At 47.7% G+C, this 16,063-nt stretch overlaps 1 protein-coding gene across 1 annotated transcript in view; it reads right to left on the bottom strand.

The window, feature by feature from the left end:
* Window positions 1-16,063, bottom strand: part of LOC117249942 (BCL-6 corepressor-like) — a 34,121-nt gene that overhangs the window by 7,855 nt on the left and 10,203 nt on the right. The window contains exons 3-11 of the mRNA XM_033615832.2: window positions 10,951-14,517; window positions 8,981-9,218; window positions 8,139-8,585; window positions 6,424-6,651; window positions 5,670-6,031; window positions 3,411-3,548; window positions 2,688-2,854; window positions 1,890-2,035; window positions 207-284 (exon numbers count right to left, since the gene is read on the bottom strand). Coding sequence (XP_033471723.2) covers window positions 207-284; window positions 1,890-2,035; window positions 2,688-2,854; window positions 3,411-3,548; window positions 5,670-6,031; window positions 6,424-6,651; window positions 8,139-8,585; window positions 8,981-9,218; window positions 10,951-14,517 — 5,371 coding nt within the window. The remainder of the gene's footprint in view (window positions 1-206; window positions 285-1,889; window positions 2,036-2,687; window positions 2,855-3,410; window positions 3,549-5,669; window positions 6,032-6,423; window positions 6,652-8,138; window positions 8,586-8,980; window positions 9,219-10,950; window positions 14,518-16,063) is intronic.

Here is a 16,063-nt window from a genome sequence, read left to right as displayed (position 1 = left end):
CCAAAGTGGACCAAACTGGACATGTGGTCTTACAGGTGTCTGCAGTGATTCTTGAACCTGAACCGGTTCTGCTGATGGTTTGACACTCGGTCTTTCAGGACCACTTGCACCTCATCTCTGTACATCTGAAACGTGTCCTCAGTCCTGGGTCGTTGGGTGTGTGTGTGTGTGTGTGTGTGTGTGTGTGTGTGTGTGTGTGGACTAACCGCACACTGCGCTGCCGTAGAACTCCCAGCAGATTCCTGGATCGCCCTTTGACCTTCCCTGGAGGTCGGACAGATAGTCTGCAGAGACACAGAGGGACACAGTCAGTGGCTTCTGTGGTCGCTCAAAGAGCCATCCAATCAGAGAGGACGAAGGCGGCAAGATGAAAACAATAGAGCTACACACACATACGCACACACAGACACACACACACACAGTGGAAGACGGCGAGAGGAAGATGAGTGTTTGTGCTCAGTCGGTGCCGGCATGTCGCCACGGCGCCTGGCACTGAGGAGACGGATGCTGGCAGGAGTGTGTGTGCGTGTGTGTGTGTGTGTGTGTGTGTGTGTGTGTGTGTGTGTGTGTGTGTGGCGGTAAGCTGTTCTGGGATTCAACAGCCAAGCCTCATTAAACCCCTCTGGAGAGACGGAGGGAGAAAAAAGAGAGATGGAGAGAACAAATACAGGCAGGGAATGGTAATCAGACCGGCTGCCGAGCGCACACACACACACACACACACAGAAGCACACACACATACACACACACACACACACACAGAAGCACACACACATACACACACACACACACACACAGAAGCACACACACACACACACACACAAGCACACACACACACACTCAGCGAGGCAGCGTCTCTTTCCTCTCGTCTGTTTCCTCCTCGTTGACTCTGACGTTCTACTCGTTTGCTCTGAATCTGTTTCATCCTTTGTTTTTATTTCTTCTATCTTTTTATTTACGTCCACGATCACTCCTCCCACACACAGGTGGCGCCACGGAGCTGCTACGACGTCCCTTCTGTACGTCTTTGTGTGATTATAGACAGCATGATGACATCACAGAATCATGTAACATATGTGTCAGCAGCTCTTTATAAACAATAACAATGACATCACATGTCAATAACAATCATTTAGCCTCCATGTTATATGGGGGCTGATCTCGTCCTCTGCTCGGAGAGTAAGGAGCTCCTGGATCCGTTGGAAAGCTTTTTTTGTGAAAGTCCTCTTAAGAAAGTCTGCATTTTTGTGAAAGTCTTTTTGGAATATCTGCGTTTTTGTGAAAGCACTGTTAGAAAATCTGCATTTTGTAAAAGTCGTGTTCGAAAGTTTTGGTTTTCTTGAAAGTCCTGTTTGAAAGTCTGTGCTTTTGTAAGAAGTCCCATTGGAAAATCTGCATTTCTGACAAAGTCCCGTTAGAAAGTCTGTGTTTTTGTGAAAGTCCTGTTTGAAAGTTCGGGTTTCTGTTAGTCTTGTTTGAAAGTCTGTGTTTTTACAACCCCTCCGCTGCCCCAACCTCCCCCCCTACAAGACAGTCCAGGACTGTTTCCTTGTTGACTCCCATCAGCAAAGCAAAGTCATTCATCTGGGTGCATTACTTTTAGAAGGAAAACGTGTGAAAGGTGTGATGAGTTAGCTAGCTGCTTTTCCACCGCAGTGTTTTGGGATGGCGTTACTGGTGGAAATCGTCAAATTTGCGTCACCATGAGTGAGCTCTAAATTAGCACGAGCATTATCGCAGCTGTAAATGCACTGTGCTAACCAAGCTAGCAGCTAATGTTAGGGTTAGCTCCACCCTCTCATCCAAATAAGGTCACTTCTGGCTCCACAAATCCAAGATGGCAGCAGACTGAAATGCTACAGAGTAACTCTGCCCCGTCCCTGTCCTACCTTCCAGGAAGGTTTCCATGGCAACGCTGTGCGTCATGTTGATTGGTCCTCGTCCAGAGTAGGAGGTGAGGGTGGGGTCTGCGCCACAGGCCAGCAGGAAGCGCACCACCTCCATGTGGTCATTCTCCACGGCGTCATGCAGTGGCCTGAAGACAAACAGGAAGTATAATAAATAATAAGAATAGCCAATGCTAATGGTGACGCTAACAAGGATCCATCCAAGGAAAAACTGGTGTATTGGGGACAAAATAAAAACATATGGACATTTCTATAACTCCAGACACAAGTCCAGAGTTTGACTGATGTTATATTAAATTTCAGCAGCTCTAACATGAATACATTCTGATATACAGCAAGTACGACGAGACAAAACTGTAAATTGTTGCCTTTATAAAACGTCAGAATGGCGACATGGACTCATTCCTGGAAGCAGGTCATTTTCATGTTTAAATTTAAGGAGGCGTTTAATGACCTGTGATGTTATTCTTCACAGTTCAGATAAGATAAAAAAATCAAATCAGCTATGAAACAAACATAAAGCATTGTTCTGGTTCCAGACGGAGAAACACAGGGTTCTGTGTTAGCTCCTGATGTGTTTTATCAGACTCAATTACATGCAGATGATTCTGTGATTTATATGTGTACAGTCGATCGAACTGTTCCTTCCTTCCAACCACAGCGAGCACGTCAGGTCTTATTTCAACATTTAAAAGTGAACTGTCAGATAAACTCTGTAGACCTGTACAGTCAGACCAGACCCAGACTCTGGTCCAGGTGTACACCAGCGCATATTCGTACCTGGTTCCATCCTGAGCGCTGCAGTTGACGTCGGCTCCGTGCTCCACCAGGTGGCGTACGATCCCCAACCAGCCGCGGGCACAGGCCTCGTGCAGGGCGCAGTACCCGGCGTTGTCTCGGTGGTTGACGTCACAGATCCTTCGCTCCAGACAGTGCAGCACCACCTCCTGGACACGAGGAGACATGAGGACAGGGACATGAGACCAGAGACCCTTAAACAGATTCACGCTGGTTTCAGACCAAATGAAGTTCGGTATCATTGACCTGTCAGCACCACAGGATTTCAATTGTCTCTGAAACTACACGACACCGTCAGACTTTATTGTCTGACTCAAAGTTCTCTCAGTCCACGAGATCTTAGTGTCTAACAACCCTGCGTCCACATGTGACGACATCAACCTGTCTCGTTTGAGGACACTGAGACTTTATCATGTCTCCACAAGAAGAGGACAAAGTGACGAGACGAACGTCATCCTGTCTTCTTCTTCTGCTCACCAAATGATTGCAGCTTGAAAACTGTGTGGTGCTCCCTGACCCCGTCCACTGTCCACACACCTGTATCAACCAATCAATCAATCAATCAATCAATTTTATTTATAAAGCCCAATATCACAAATCACAATTTGCCTCACAGGGCTTTACAGCATACGACATCCCTCTGTCCTTATGACCCTCACAGCTGATCAGGAAAAACTCCCCAAAAAACCCTTTATGTCTCCTCACCTCGTATCCCAGGCGGGCGGCGCGCTGCAGCAGCGTCTCTCCAGCGTTCTTGTTCACGATGAGGCGGCGGACTTCAGGGGGGGCAGGTCGGGTGACGTGTGTGTGTTGCGGAGACTGAGGCTGTTCGGACGGGGAGACCTGCGTGTGTGTGTGTGTGTGTGTGTGTGAGAGAGACAGAGACATTTAAAGTGATTAGCATGAGCTGGAGGATTGTTTTTATTACCCACAAAGCAATCAAACGCACACACACCGAAAAACAGGCGCTCACTGTGTTTCTACATTTATCACTGTCAGATGGTTAAACACAAACACACACACACACACACACACACACAGATTTCCAGGCTGGGTTGAAAATAGCGCTGTCACCACCTCTGCTCTCACGACTCTGTTTCTGTGTGTTTTATCTGTGTGTGTGGAGAGCCCGAGGCTGATGACAGAGCGCTAAGGAGGAGGAGGAGGAGGAGGAGGAGGAAGCCTTGGTCTTAAAGCAAAAACAGAACAAAGTCTGTGTAACGATGAACAAAGAGCAGCTTGTGTCAGGATCAGAGGAGTTCCTCAGGGCTCAGCTGTAGATCCTCTCTAATTCTCTGAACATCGTCATTTGTTGCTTTAACAGAAACTCTGACGTCACGTCGGACAGGACGAAAACTTCGCAATATGTGTTTGAAAGCATGTGTCTTTTATGACATGCAAAAATCCCACAGAGTGCAGGAAGTGATGACATAAAAGTGGTGATCCAAAAAAAACAGAGGACACCATCGACCTCGTCCTCCAGACCGCTTAACAATACAAATGTTACACGGCGAACCCATGACATCATATAAGATCTGGCAGACTATAAGTATTTTGTATGCAGTTGGGTCGACGACTGAAACAACCACCATCTTGTTTTGTCAAAGGAAGAAAATGAGCTCAAGTGTAACTGTCTTTTATATGTCACACTGTCAGGCTAACGGTTCACGCTAACATTAGCTAAATTAGGCAACTATTTTCTACCTACTAGGTCAACTGTTCCCAGAGGTCTGGTGAAACACTGTCAAGCTAACGTTAGCTAAGATTAGCTAACATAAGGGTGATAAAGGATGTGGTTTGTGGAAAGGATGCCTGGGCGACGTTTTCAGTTTGATCCGGACCACACTACAGGAGTGAAACCTTCGTGAGGACAGCGGTCCGGATCAGACACAAGAACCTTGGTCCGACTAAAAGAGGCGGAGTCAACCTGGATCAAACAAAACACAGGTGATGACGACAGGACAATAATGTTTACACACATTATTTTTTAGTTTTACTAGTTTTAGATTCATATCTGTATCTGTGTATTTGTACAACAAAAATATATTTCTATTTCCTGTTTGTCCTCAGCAACTCTGGGATGGATCCAGTGTGTGTTGTGTGAATGGAGAAAAGCAGACGCAGGTAGAGACAGATGAAAAGCTGCTGGCGCCACGGCAACAGCCTCCGCCGCTTAGCAGCCAGACAGCGTGTGCATGTTAACGTGTCTGTGTGTGTGTGTGTGTGTGTGTGTGTGTGTGTGTGTGTGTGTAATGTGTGTGTGCAGGCGTCTGTCAAACCAAGCCGCTCGCCGCCACGCATCAGCAAACAGGAAGCAAGCTTTGCCCTGGAGGTGTGTGTGTGTTTTAATGTGTGTGTGTTTTCTAGCGCAGCAAACGAGGAGGAGGGTCGAGAGAAAAGGAGACACACAGACTCTGTGTGTGTGTGTGTGTGTGTGTGTGTGTGTGCGTCCTGCCCTGAGGAAATCTCCGGTGCAGCAGCTGTCAAAACGGCACAAGCTGCTGCCGCACACACATCGAAACACAGCACACACACTAAAATACACACACACACACACACACACACACAGTGAACATGTGGAGAATATTATTCTTCCTCCATAACCTTCAATCACTCCCTCCCTCGTTCAGCCGCCTCTTCTTCACTTTAATCTGCAGCGAATTGAATTACACACACACACACACACACACGTTGTCCCTGCAGAGTTTTCCCAGCGAGCTCCAATCAGGACGATAACTGTAGCGATTAAAAGTGAAGACAGAATCAAGGGAGGAGCCACAGAGGAACACTGGCGACGTTTGAAACAAAAACCAAAGAGGAAGAGCACTGACGATGAGTGAAACTCGTGAGTGTCGACGTAGAAAACGTAACCACGACACTAAACAACGTAAAACAAGAACAACTCAAGTTTCTCAGAAAACGTAACCGCAGTGTTAAATAACGTAAAACAAGCGCCTCACTCACCTTCCCACTCGTCTCATCGTCACTTCCTCCTCCGTCTCTGTCCTCGTCCCTCGCCGTGTCTCCTACCGTGTGCTTCGTCTTGCAGGAACGCTTGCCCTTCGGCTTGTTTAGGTCGTCGCCATGGCAGCGGAAGGGATGGTGGTCAGGTGAGGAAGAGGAGGAGGAGGAGGAAGAGGGAGGAAGAGGAGGTAAAGAAGGGAGGAAACTGGAGGCTCTTCGGCTCTCCCTCAGCTTCTGATGCTTGTCCTGGAGGCGAGGGGAGGCAAGGGAGGTGAAGGATGCAGGGGAGGGTTGTCGAGGGGCGGAGCTACATGGTTGTCTTGGGAGATGAGCGGGAGAAGAGGGTGTGGCCACGTGGAAAACTGAAAGAAAACACAGAAGAGTCTGTAACATGCTAATGAACACAATGCTAACATGCTAATGAACACAATGCTAACATGCTAATGAACACAATGAACAAACGCAGACAGGAGAAGGCAGTACCCATCGATTTTTTTTTTTACCAGCCCTGCTGGAGTTAAAGTTCCAGGAACACATGGGGACCCTGAACGCAGCGTGTAAGGGACGGACCCATCTGGAAGACGTTAGATGGCTATCAGCACGCCACCGCTTCACATACACATCATCGGTGTTGTCACGGCGAGAGGAGGTGGAGGAGGAAATGGAGCTGCTCTAAACTCACAGCACCTCCTTCAAAATAAAAGCTTCACGTAAAAAGACGAGAAAACTGGATTTAAAATCCCAGCATAATCACCTCTCTGGTCGTCCCTCCTCACAAACATAGGGTCACACCAGCCATCTTTGATCTCTGACCTCCCCCTGACAGCTGGGACGTCCACTCTGAACTTCCTGTTGACCTCCGCCGACTTCTGGCCAGAGGGAAGCCATTGTCTAAGCTCCCCGGGGAGGCGGGGCTTGTTGAGACGGAGACCATTGAGCTCGATGCAAACCTTCAGCTTCTTCACGTCGTCCAGAGTCGAGTCTGTGAGACAACCAATGAGCAATCAGGAAGGTCAGACAACAGCCAATCAAAGGACAGGACAATATAAGGATGTCACAGGAAGTGATGAGTGTTATAAACGATGTTCTGTATTAATGTCTGATTTGAATATGAGAGGACCCAGTGTGGAACCCTGAGGAACGCCTCAGGTGGATCTTCATCAGTACTGATCACTGATGATGACGAAGCAGGGACACATAGCGTCAGAGCCGCCGTCACAAACCCAATTAAGTCTTATTACGACACTGTAAAAACAAAGGATGGAAAACACGTAATATGTTTAGCATTTTAATTCGCTCGGGGTCGCACTTAGACCACAGAGGTGGCAATGACTTTGTCATCAGGAGGTGGAGGGGAGGGTGGAGACACATGCTGAGCTGCAGACCGCTGTTCAACACAAACTACGGAACCATTTTTTGTTTTCAAGAGACATCTCTGAGTTTACAGCCACGTTTTAGGCACCAAACGTGGGTGGTGTCACCCACCGCGCGGTGTACTTAGCAACCCATCGCATTTTTCCCAGTTTTTAGCCTACTGTTTTTCTAGCACTGTATTTGGCAACCTGTTGCTGGTTTTCCTGCAGTGTCTCTAACAACCCTTTACTTCTATTCTAGTTGTATATTTTGGTTCACTCTTTTTCCAGCGGAGTATCCAGCGATCTGTTGTTGTTTTTCCTGCGGCATTTTCAGCTCCATGTCACTATTTTTCCAGTAGCGTTTTTAGCTTGGTGCTTTTCCAGCAGTGTATGAAGTGACCCGTCACTTTCTTTTCCAGAGGCATTTTCAGCTTGCTGTTTTTCTAGCGCCATATCTAGTGACCTTTTACTCTCTTCCTGCTGTGTTTTTAGCAGCATGTCGCAATTTGTCCAGTAGTGTTTTTATTGTGGCGTTCTGTGTATATAGCAACCAGTCGCTTCCTTTTCCAGAGGCATTTTTAGCTCGCTGTTTTTCTAGCACTGTATTTAGAGGCCTGTTGCTGTTTTTCCAGCAGTGTTTTAAGTTTGGTGTTTTTCCAGTGGCGTTTATAGCGACCCATCACTTTTGTTTCCAGAGGCAATTTTAAGTAGCTGTTTTTCCAGCGCAGTATTTAGTGACCCCTCACTGTTTTTTTTTTTCGTAATATTTTTAGCTAGCGGTTCTCCTGCAGTGTTTTTGGCGACAAATTGCTCTTATTCCAACGCCATTTTTGGCTCGCTCTTTATCTAGCTGTGTATTTTCCAACCCTTTGCTGTTCTTCCTGCAGTATTTTGAGTGACTTGTTATTGCTTTGTCTGTTGTTATTTAGGCAAAAAAGTGACTGATTTTTGAGACATGGCTGTGTTTCCAGCGCGGACTGTGCCACCAAAAGCAGGTGTTTGAAGCAACATGTATTCTGGTGCCTGGGTTGTACGAGACTGTTTTCACTTACTTTGTGTTAATAATTTGTGCGTGTGAATGGTGCAGCAACTCTAACGTGACCTGAACTCTCACCGGTGGTGGACTTGGTCTTCTTGTTGGGGTTTCCCGTCCTGTCCTCCTCCTCCCCGTTCTCCTCTCTGTCCTCCTCCCTCCCTCTCTTCAGCCGGCTACTGATGATGCTGCTCTGGTGAAACGGCTCCAGACTGAAGATGCGCCTCCTGTTTATCGCCGTGCCGGGGTTTGAACGGGCAAGCGCTGGCGTGGAGCCGTGTCCCTGGAACAGGCCTCTGGCTGTGGACAGAAACCTTTGTTGTTGTTGTTGTCGTTGTTGTTGCTGTTGTGGGATTAAAGTCCTTTCCTCTTTGTTCTTCTCCTCCTGCACATTTCCTCCTTCATCTCTGTTCTTCTTCTGCTCCTCCACTGAGCTGTCATCCTTCTCTCGGACGACGGGGAGGTTGTCGGTGTGACGGCACAGGGGCAGGACGGAGAGGCAGCTGTGAGGACAGGAAGGATGGAAACCTGCAAGGACAAAAAAGCAAATGTACAAGATAAACACTGTGAACTCCTGCAGGGGGTGAAACGTTAGCTCAGCTCCGACAGGAGACGCAGAGCGACGTCATGTCAAACAGTGCCAGACTCAGACTCTCCGTGTGTCTGTGTCTGCAGCTTCCATACCTCCAGTCCTGATGTTAAACTGATCACAGACCTGATCTGACTCTGACAACTTGTGTAAAACTGTGTGTGTGTGTGTGTGTGTGTGTGTGTGTGTGTGTGTGAAAACAAGGGTGGCGGGGTGTTGGGCTCAGAGCGAATGAAGTGCACCAAGAGTTCAGGAGAAAGTGACGAAGAGCGACATCAATGCAAAAAATGTGTGCGCGTTTAAGCATCTTTAATGTGTGTGAGTGTGTGTGTACCTCTTAGAGCCTCGGCAGCTGCAGAGGGAGTTCTTCCTCCTTCTTTCTTCCTCCCGTCCTCCTCCTCCTCGTCTCCTTCTCTCCCTTCGTCTCCCTCCTGGCCGTCCGCCAGCTCCGTCTCTCCTGCCTCCGCTGCCACCGTCATCACTGCTGCTGCTGTCACCTCTCCTTCCTCTTCCTCTCCTCTTCCTCCCTCCTTCTCCTTCAGCTCCAGCTCAGAGAAGCGCAGCATTGCACGCTGAGACAAAACAAACATACAAACAAACAAACAAACACATCTGTGAGAACAAACTCAGCGAGTCAGGAGTGAAACACACGACAGTAAGTGTCACACTGTTACACTGTTTCCTCCTCAGTGTCTGACCTGCAGCCTGACAGGAGTTCAGTCGGCCAATCAGCTCGCTCCTCACTCACACAGGTCTGAATGACACCTGGTGAACTGCAGGGAACATCAGATAACTTTACTGGGTCGCCGTGTAGCCACCAGGAACGCTGCTCAGCATCATCGCTGATGTTTCCCAGTGGTCACTCATATTGACCTCCATTGTGTAGAGACACAAACTTTATTGGGCGCATGTGCCAGGCGAGCAGCTCCATTAGAAAGAACAGACGCCATCTTGGTGTTACGTTTGTCTTCCATCTTTACTTTTTATTTATATCTGCTGCTTTTTGAACGAAAACGTTCACGTTAAATCCAGCTAAACATGACAGTTAGCCATTTCTAAGTCCCGTCCCTTGTTGCTCTGTGCTCTGTACACTACGAGCTAGGCTTAGACTGGAAACCAGATTTAAAAGAAGAGGGATGGTCATAATCTACACAGGCGTATTATGTTAAATAGTCACATATTAACTTAGCAAATGTTAGCAAAACGTTAGCTAGCTACCTTAGCCTAACATCAGATCAATGTCAGTCAGGTTACCTTCCTCCTTACTGCTGTCGTAATGTGAAAGAGATGTAAAAGGAAACAGATGGGTTTATTTTTTAGATGACATGAATTATCCTTAGCCAGAAAACGTCGATGCTAACGTCTCTTCGTTTATATTATCTCTACACTGGATCCTACATTTCCCATGATGCAACTCAAAGAATGGCACGTTAAAAAACGAGTGTGACAGAAGAGTCCAAGTGTTTCTAGGTCACAGTTTGAGAAACAGGATTCATTAAATTTTCTTTCCTCCTCCATCTGCTGAGGGAGGATGAGGAGGAGGATGATGAGGGGGAGGAGGATGGAGAGATAAATTTGAGTTGAAGGGGGGGACCTTGAGAGGATGAGGTGAAGAGGAGGAGGAGGAAGAATCACAAGCATCGAGTGGAGAGGCAGAGAGACAAGAGGCTGATGCAGAGGGAGAGATGAAAGGACAGCTTATGTCTCTGCCTCCATTTTCTTCAGGTCTGCTGAGAACCAGCAGGAACGCAGTCGCCTCGAGACACGCAACGCAAATCCAGGTGGCATGATATCCTGACATGTCCTCAGCACGAACCCGAAGAACAGGATGAGGAAAAACAAGACGAAGAGGAGGTCAAAGAGGAAGCAGCTCTGCTCCAAACATCTTCTGATACCTGATCAGTCTTTACCCACCAGACACCTCCACACAATCGCCAGACGCAACGTCATACAGACCTCGTCTTATCGCGTTCCCTTTCAGGATAGTGCCGCGAAAAGCGGTTGTTTTAAGCCAAAACATTATATTTTTTCTGACCATGACCAAAAGGTTTTGGTGCTTAAACACAACCACACATTAACCACAATGTTGTTGAAACATTAAGATGTAACATTTTCACGTATCTGATACATAATAATGTACAAATGTAACGTAACTGTGGTTTTCAGAAACATACAATGCCAATATTCATCTTGGTGACTGGGGTTGAATGATGAAAATGAAAACACTTCGTTAAAGAACACTGAAAAGAAGGTTTGCCGTCTCATCAATTAATGAAAAGATGTAAATGTAGACTGTTGTCTTACCTGAAGCGCTCTCTGCTCTCTGCTCAGCTTGCTGGAGTCGGCGTAAAGCTCCGTGGTCACACATTTAAATCGGTCACCCACATAGCCGGAGGAGTTGGCGATGCGTTTGGTGAGGCCAGAACGCCGGTTCTTGCTGCAGCAGGAGCCCTCATCATCGTCTGCCAGGTGATCCACACTGTCCTGGATATCTTCGTTTCCAACTGCAGAGCTGGCAGAGTTTGTCCTGTCTCTCCTAGACTCTGTGTCCTTGGAAAGAAGGTTTTTGTTAGCTGGTGGTTCTGGAGTCAGATCTGCAGGCGTCACTTTGAAGCCTCCATTGACAGGGGGTGAAAGATGCTGACAGTTTGGGCCCAGAGGAAAGCTGGTTCCGAACGTGGGCACCCTGGGATTGTTATTTCCAAAAGTCTGAGCTTTAGAGAGCATACTTCCACAATTTGGACAACTAATACAGTTCTTTCCGCAAACAGGAGTCCTGAGACTGATGTTTCTACAAACTGGGCGCACAGCATTGTGGGTTTCACAACTTGCAAATCGTGGATTCATGCTCCTGCAGTTTGGGTTGGTATTTCCAGGAGCTGGACCACTGAAAAGTCTGGGTTCACACATCGGGGTCCTCGGAGACAGATTTCTGCAACACGGACCCACAAAACTTCTGCTGACCAAATTTAGATCTCCACTGTTTGATGTGGGACTTTTCGGGTTGATCCTGGGGTTCAAACTCCTGCATACTGGGACCTGAGAACTTAAGTCTCTACATACTGGTCCCTGACTGCTGCTAACTGGACTATCTGAATGGCAAGCTGGACTCTTCTGGCTGGTGATGGCACACACTGAGCCCAAATTGCTGTTTTGGTCACTGGAGCAACTTTCTTTGCTGGAAGGACCCAAGGCGTTGCCATTCCTGGAGGGGCTCTGCTCAGGGTCAACATTTTTATTTGCCGAGGCCTCTGGTTTGGCTTCAGCAGCAGTGCTCTCAACACCATTACCTGGTATTGAGTCCTCAGCACCACCAGAAGCTCCAGTTTTACACCGTCTAGAAAACCGCTGTGGAGAGGTTCGGGCACAGCGCATCGTCTGTTCCTCTGGGATGTCTGGGAATGGACTTAGTGGCTCGTCCTCTCCTGGGATCTCCTCCAAGATTTCCTCACTGCAGGGAGGAGGTGACGAAGAGTTGTGATAAAGAGGTTGTGGTTGGGAAGGTGGTAAGTCTTGTCTCTGCTCTGCAGCCTGGCTGGAAGGAAGGGCTTTTGGAGGCTCTCTTTCTTGGATGTGGTCACAGCCACCGCAGCCATGTTTAGAGGAATCCTCTCTGCTGCTGCGCATGTTGGGGGATGCGTCATTGTTCACCTCGTCACGCACCAGGTCGATGTAGACTACATCATCTGTAGCGGAGATGAGGCCTTTGACTGAGGACTTTGTGGTCTGGTTTGTTGACTTGTCTGTCTTGTTGTTAGCATTTAGTTTTTCCTGGTTCCTCTGTGGTTCAGCAATCCAGGTTTTATCGTCAAGTCGGTCAAGACCTGGGTGGGAGGAGACAGACGGAGGGGCCACCCCCCGGGAGTTCTGGTATGTCATGAAGTCACCCTGGTTTGGGTGTACTCCATATGGAAGTTTTGGGGCAATGCGAGGTGGGTAAATGCTGCTGCTGCTGCCCAACAGGGCAGGGTGGGAATAGACAGGTCCTTTGCCTGGTATGTCCATGTTGTGCATGGACATATTCTCAGCGACTGAGTATGGGATATAGCGGTTGGTGTACCCTAAGCCAGGAGGGAGGTAGGAGTCACAGTAGATCTGACTGGAGGAGTTTCCCACACAAGTCTGCTGCTGCTGTTGAGGCTGAGGTTGAGGTTGGCTCTCTTGAGCTTCTGGTTTAGCCGAAGATGTACTCTGTTTTCTGTGGCATACAAGAGTTTCTGTTTTACTGTTTGGATTCTCCACATCAGTCAACGGGACTCTGGGCCATTCCACTTTGGACTTTGGGGATGATGCAGAGGGTTTTTCCCTTGAGGCGGGGCTGGGAATGCTGGTGACCTCAACTGTGTTGCGGCCAGGTGAGTTTTGAGGCTGTGGTTGATGAGAGATGTTGTCCACATTCTTGGTTTTCAGACTCTGGGAGCCTCTGTTAAGGTCAGAGCTGCCAGCTGGGGAAGGACCTGGAACAACCCAAGAAGAGGGTGCAGTGCTGATCATCTCAGCACGATCCGGAGTCTTAGCTGACGTGCTAACAGATGGGGGTAGACCCTCCTTTAGGTTCCGGTCCTGACCGGCCAGCAACCCGTAATGAGATGGGGGTAAATACCCCAGCTTGGCCAGGGCCTCAAATTTGGATGGGAATCCATTTGAGAATTCTTCCAGCTCTTTGGCGGACACATCTAAAGGTATCTCCTTGGGGGTTTTGGCAGGTCTTTGAGGTACAACTTGGTCTAGTGACGTCTTCACAGGTGAAAGACACTCTGCAGTACAGCGGTCAGAGCTGGCATCTTTGGTTTTGTTGCTGCCTGAGTGCACGGGGGAACAGAGCTCTGAGCTGTTAAAGGAATGAGACACTGACAGGGAGGTTGAGGATGAGGAGGTGGTCCTGTGCAGAGGCTTCTGGAGGTCTGTGGTGGTGTGGCTGAGGGGTGGGGGAGCCGAGTCTGGAGGGTGGGTAACTGTTGGGGCCTCTGAAGCAGCAGTGCTGGTCGAACTGCTTACTGGGGCACCAGTGTTTCCACTGCTGCTGCTGCTGACAGTGTTCTTGGTGGACGTGAATTGACTTGACTTTGGGCCGCTGCTGCTGCTGCCATGTTGTCGCTCGGTGTGAAGAACAGCTTGAGGTTGCGGTTCCTGGTGAATCCGTGGACTAGTGCTGAAGGCAGAGTGTTCCTGATGCACCTGAGGGCCGAGGCCCTGTAAGGCCTTGTCCTGGCTGTGGGACAAGGGTGAAAGGACAGCTGGAACTGATGTGGCTGCAGGGATCCTGATTAGAGGGCCCAGTGGGGAGGAGATGTGGGCGGGGCCATAATGAGGCAGGTAGAAGAGTCTGTCTTCCCCTGGTGTGCCACTTCCTGCCCCAGCCGCACACAAAGACTGATAGGCCAGCTGCTGGTGGAGGAAAGGTGAGGGCTGGGACAGGAAGGAGGCCTTGTAGGCCATGTCCAGGAAGGGGTACATTGTTGCATCAGCATAAGGGCTGATCCAGGGCAATCTCAGGAAGCTGCCAGCACCGTTCGGACCCACCTCTGACTGCTTGTCATTGGGTAGAACTCTGCGGTCCAGTCCCAGTCCATCACCTCCTGCAGCAGGGACCACCAGGGTCTTCTGCAGCCCTGGAGGGGGGCTCTTATGAAGTCCAACATACTCGTTTGTGGATTTCTGGCTGTCCAACACAGTGACACCCGGTTTGTACAGGAGATCGTAGCCTAGCGGGAGGGAAGTGCAGGCTTCCTGAGGCTTTTCAGCAGAGAGAGGGTGGATGCTAGGGTAGAAGATTCCTCCGTGGGGGCGGAAGTTTTCCCCGACCAGGGTGTTGCAGTCGATACTGAGGGCAGCTAGAGGGTTCATCCTGTAAGAGGAGTCACCATCCACCTGCAACATGGAGGAGAGTCAAAGTAAGTAACAACCAACAGCTGCACTGAGAAAGAAAAATGTATGTATAACAGTGTTCTTAAAGATGAACTCCACTGATGGAGACATGGACGTTTTAAACTGGTCCTACATGACGGAGAACATGGAGGAAACAGCTACGTCTATCTTGATCTATCCTCAGTAAACTCTTTTTGACAGATGTCCATCTCAGGCTTGGTGCAGAAACATGAAGGTTTTGTATTTTCACTTTCACATTTCTCCTGAAGATGCAGCTCTACTTATCATCTACGTGTCATCCAGCGTGTCTCTGATTAACTCTGTCATTGAGTATGGATTCAGGTCTGACTGTCAAAAATGTTATTTTATTATTTTATTATTATTATTTGATAATTTCATTATCAAATAATCTGACAATTAGTTTCCTGATCAACTGTTTTTCCAACAAAATTTTAAAAAGAGTCCATCCAGTTTAAAAGTAAATGCGCACTTCATATTGCAACGCTTTGCAACACATCATTTCTTAACAGAACATTTCACAGCACAATTATTGTGTAATGCCACACTTGGCCACTTGACACTTGGTAAAGCCACAATCTGTAGCACTACACTTCAAACCCCATCATTCAGCAACGCATAATTTTGTAATTCAACATTTAGCTATCTGACACTTAATAGCTCTACAATGTGTAACTCAACCTTTTGCAACATATCATTTCACAACGCATCATCTCGTCTCTGTACTTGTTTTATTAGATCTTAGTGCGGCGTTTGACACTATTGACCAGCAAATTCTACTGCAGAGACTGGATCACTTAATTGGCCTAAAAGGTTCTGCACTAAGCTGGTTTAAATCTTATTTATCTGATCGTTTTCAGTTTGTTGACGTTCATAATGAATCATCCTTACGTACCAAAGTTTGTTTTGGAGTTCCGCAAGGTTCTGTGCTCGGACAAATCCTATTTACTCTATATATGCTTCCTTTAGGTAACATCATTAGAAATCACTCTATAAATTTCCATTGTTATGTGTCATTGCTCTGGCCTCTAGCACTACCGTAAGAAACCTCGGAGTAATATTTGATCAAGATTTGTCTTTTAATTCTCATTTAAAACAAACCTCACTGACTGCATTTTTTCATCTGCGTAATATTGCGAAAATTAGGCCTATCCTGACCCGAAAAGATGCAGAAAAATTGGTCCACGCTTTTGTTACCTCTAGGCTGGATTACTGTAACTCTCTATTATCAGGTAGCTCTAGTAAGTCCTTAAAAACTCTCCAGCTAATTCAGAATGCAGCAGCACGTGTACTAACAGGAACTAAGAAACAAGATCATATTTCTCCTGTTTTAGCTTCGCTGCACTGGCTCCCTGTAAAATCCAGAACTGAATTTAAAATCCTACTGTTAACTTATAAAGCTCTAAATGGTCAAGCTCCGTCATATCTTAGAGAGCTCATAGTGCCATATTATCCCACCAGAACACTGCGCTCTGAGAACGCAGGGTTACTCGTGGTCCCTAAAGTCTCCAAAAGTAGATCAGGAGCCAGA

This window comes from Epinephelus lanceolatus, chromosome 24 (assembly GCF_041903045.1).
Source record: "Epinephelus lanceolatus isolate andai-2023 chromosome 24, ASM4190304v1, whole genome shotgun sequence".
NCBI lineage: Eukaryota > Metazoa > Chordata > Actinopteri > Perciformes > Serranidae > Epinephelus > Epinephelus lanceolatus.
The sequence above is the reverse complement of the archived record's forward strand: the minus strand, read 5'-3'. Positions and strand labels throughout refer to the sequence as shown.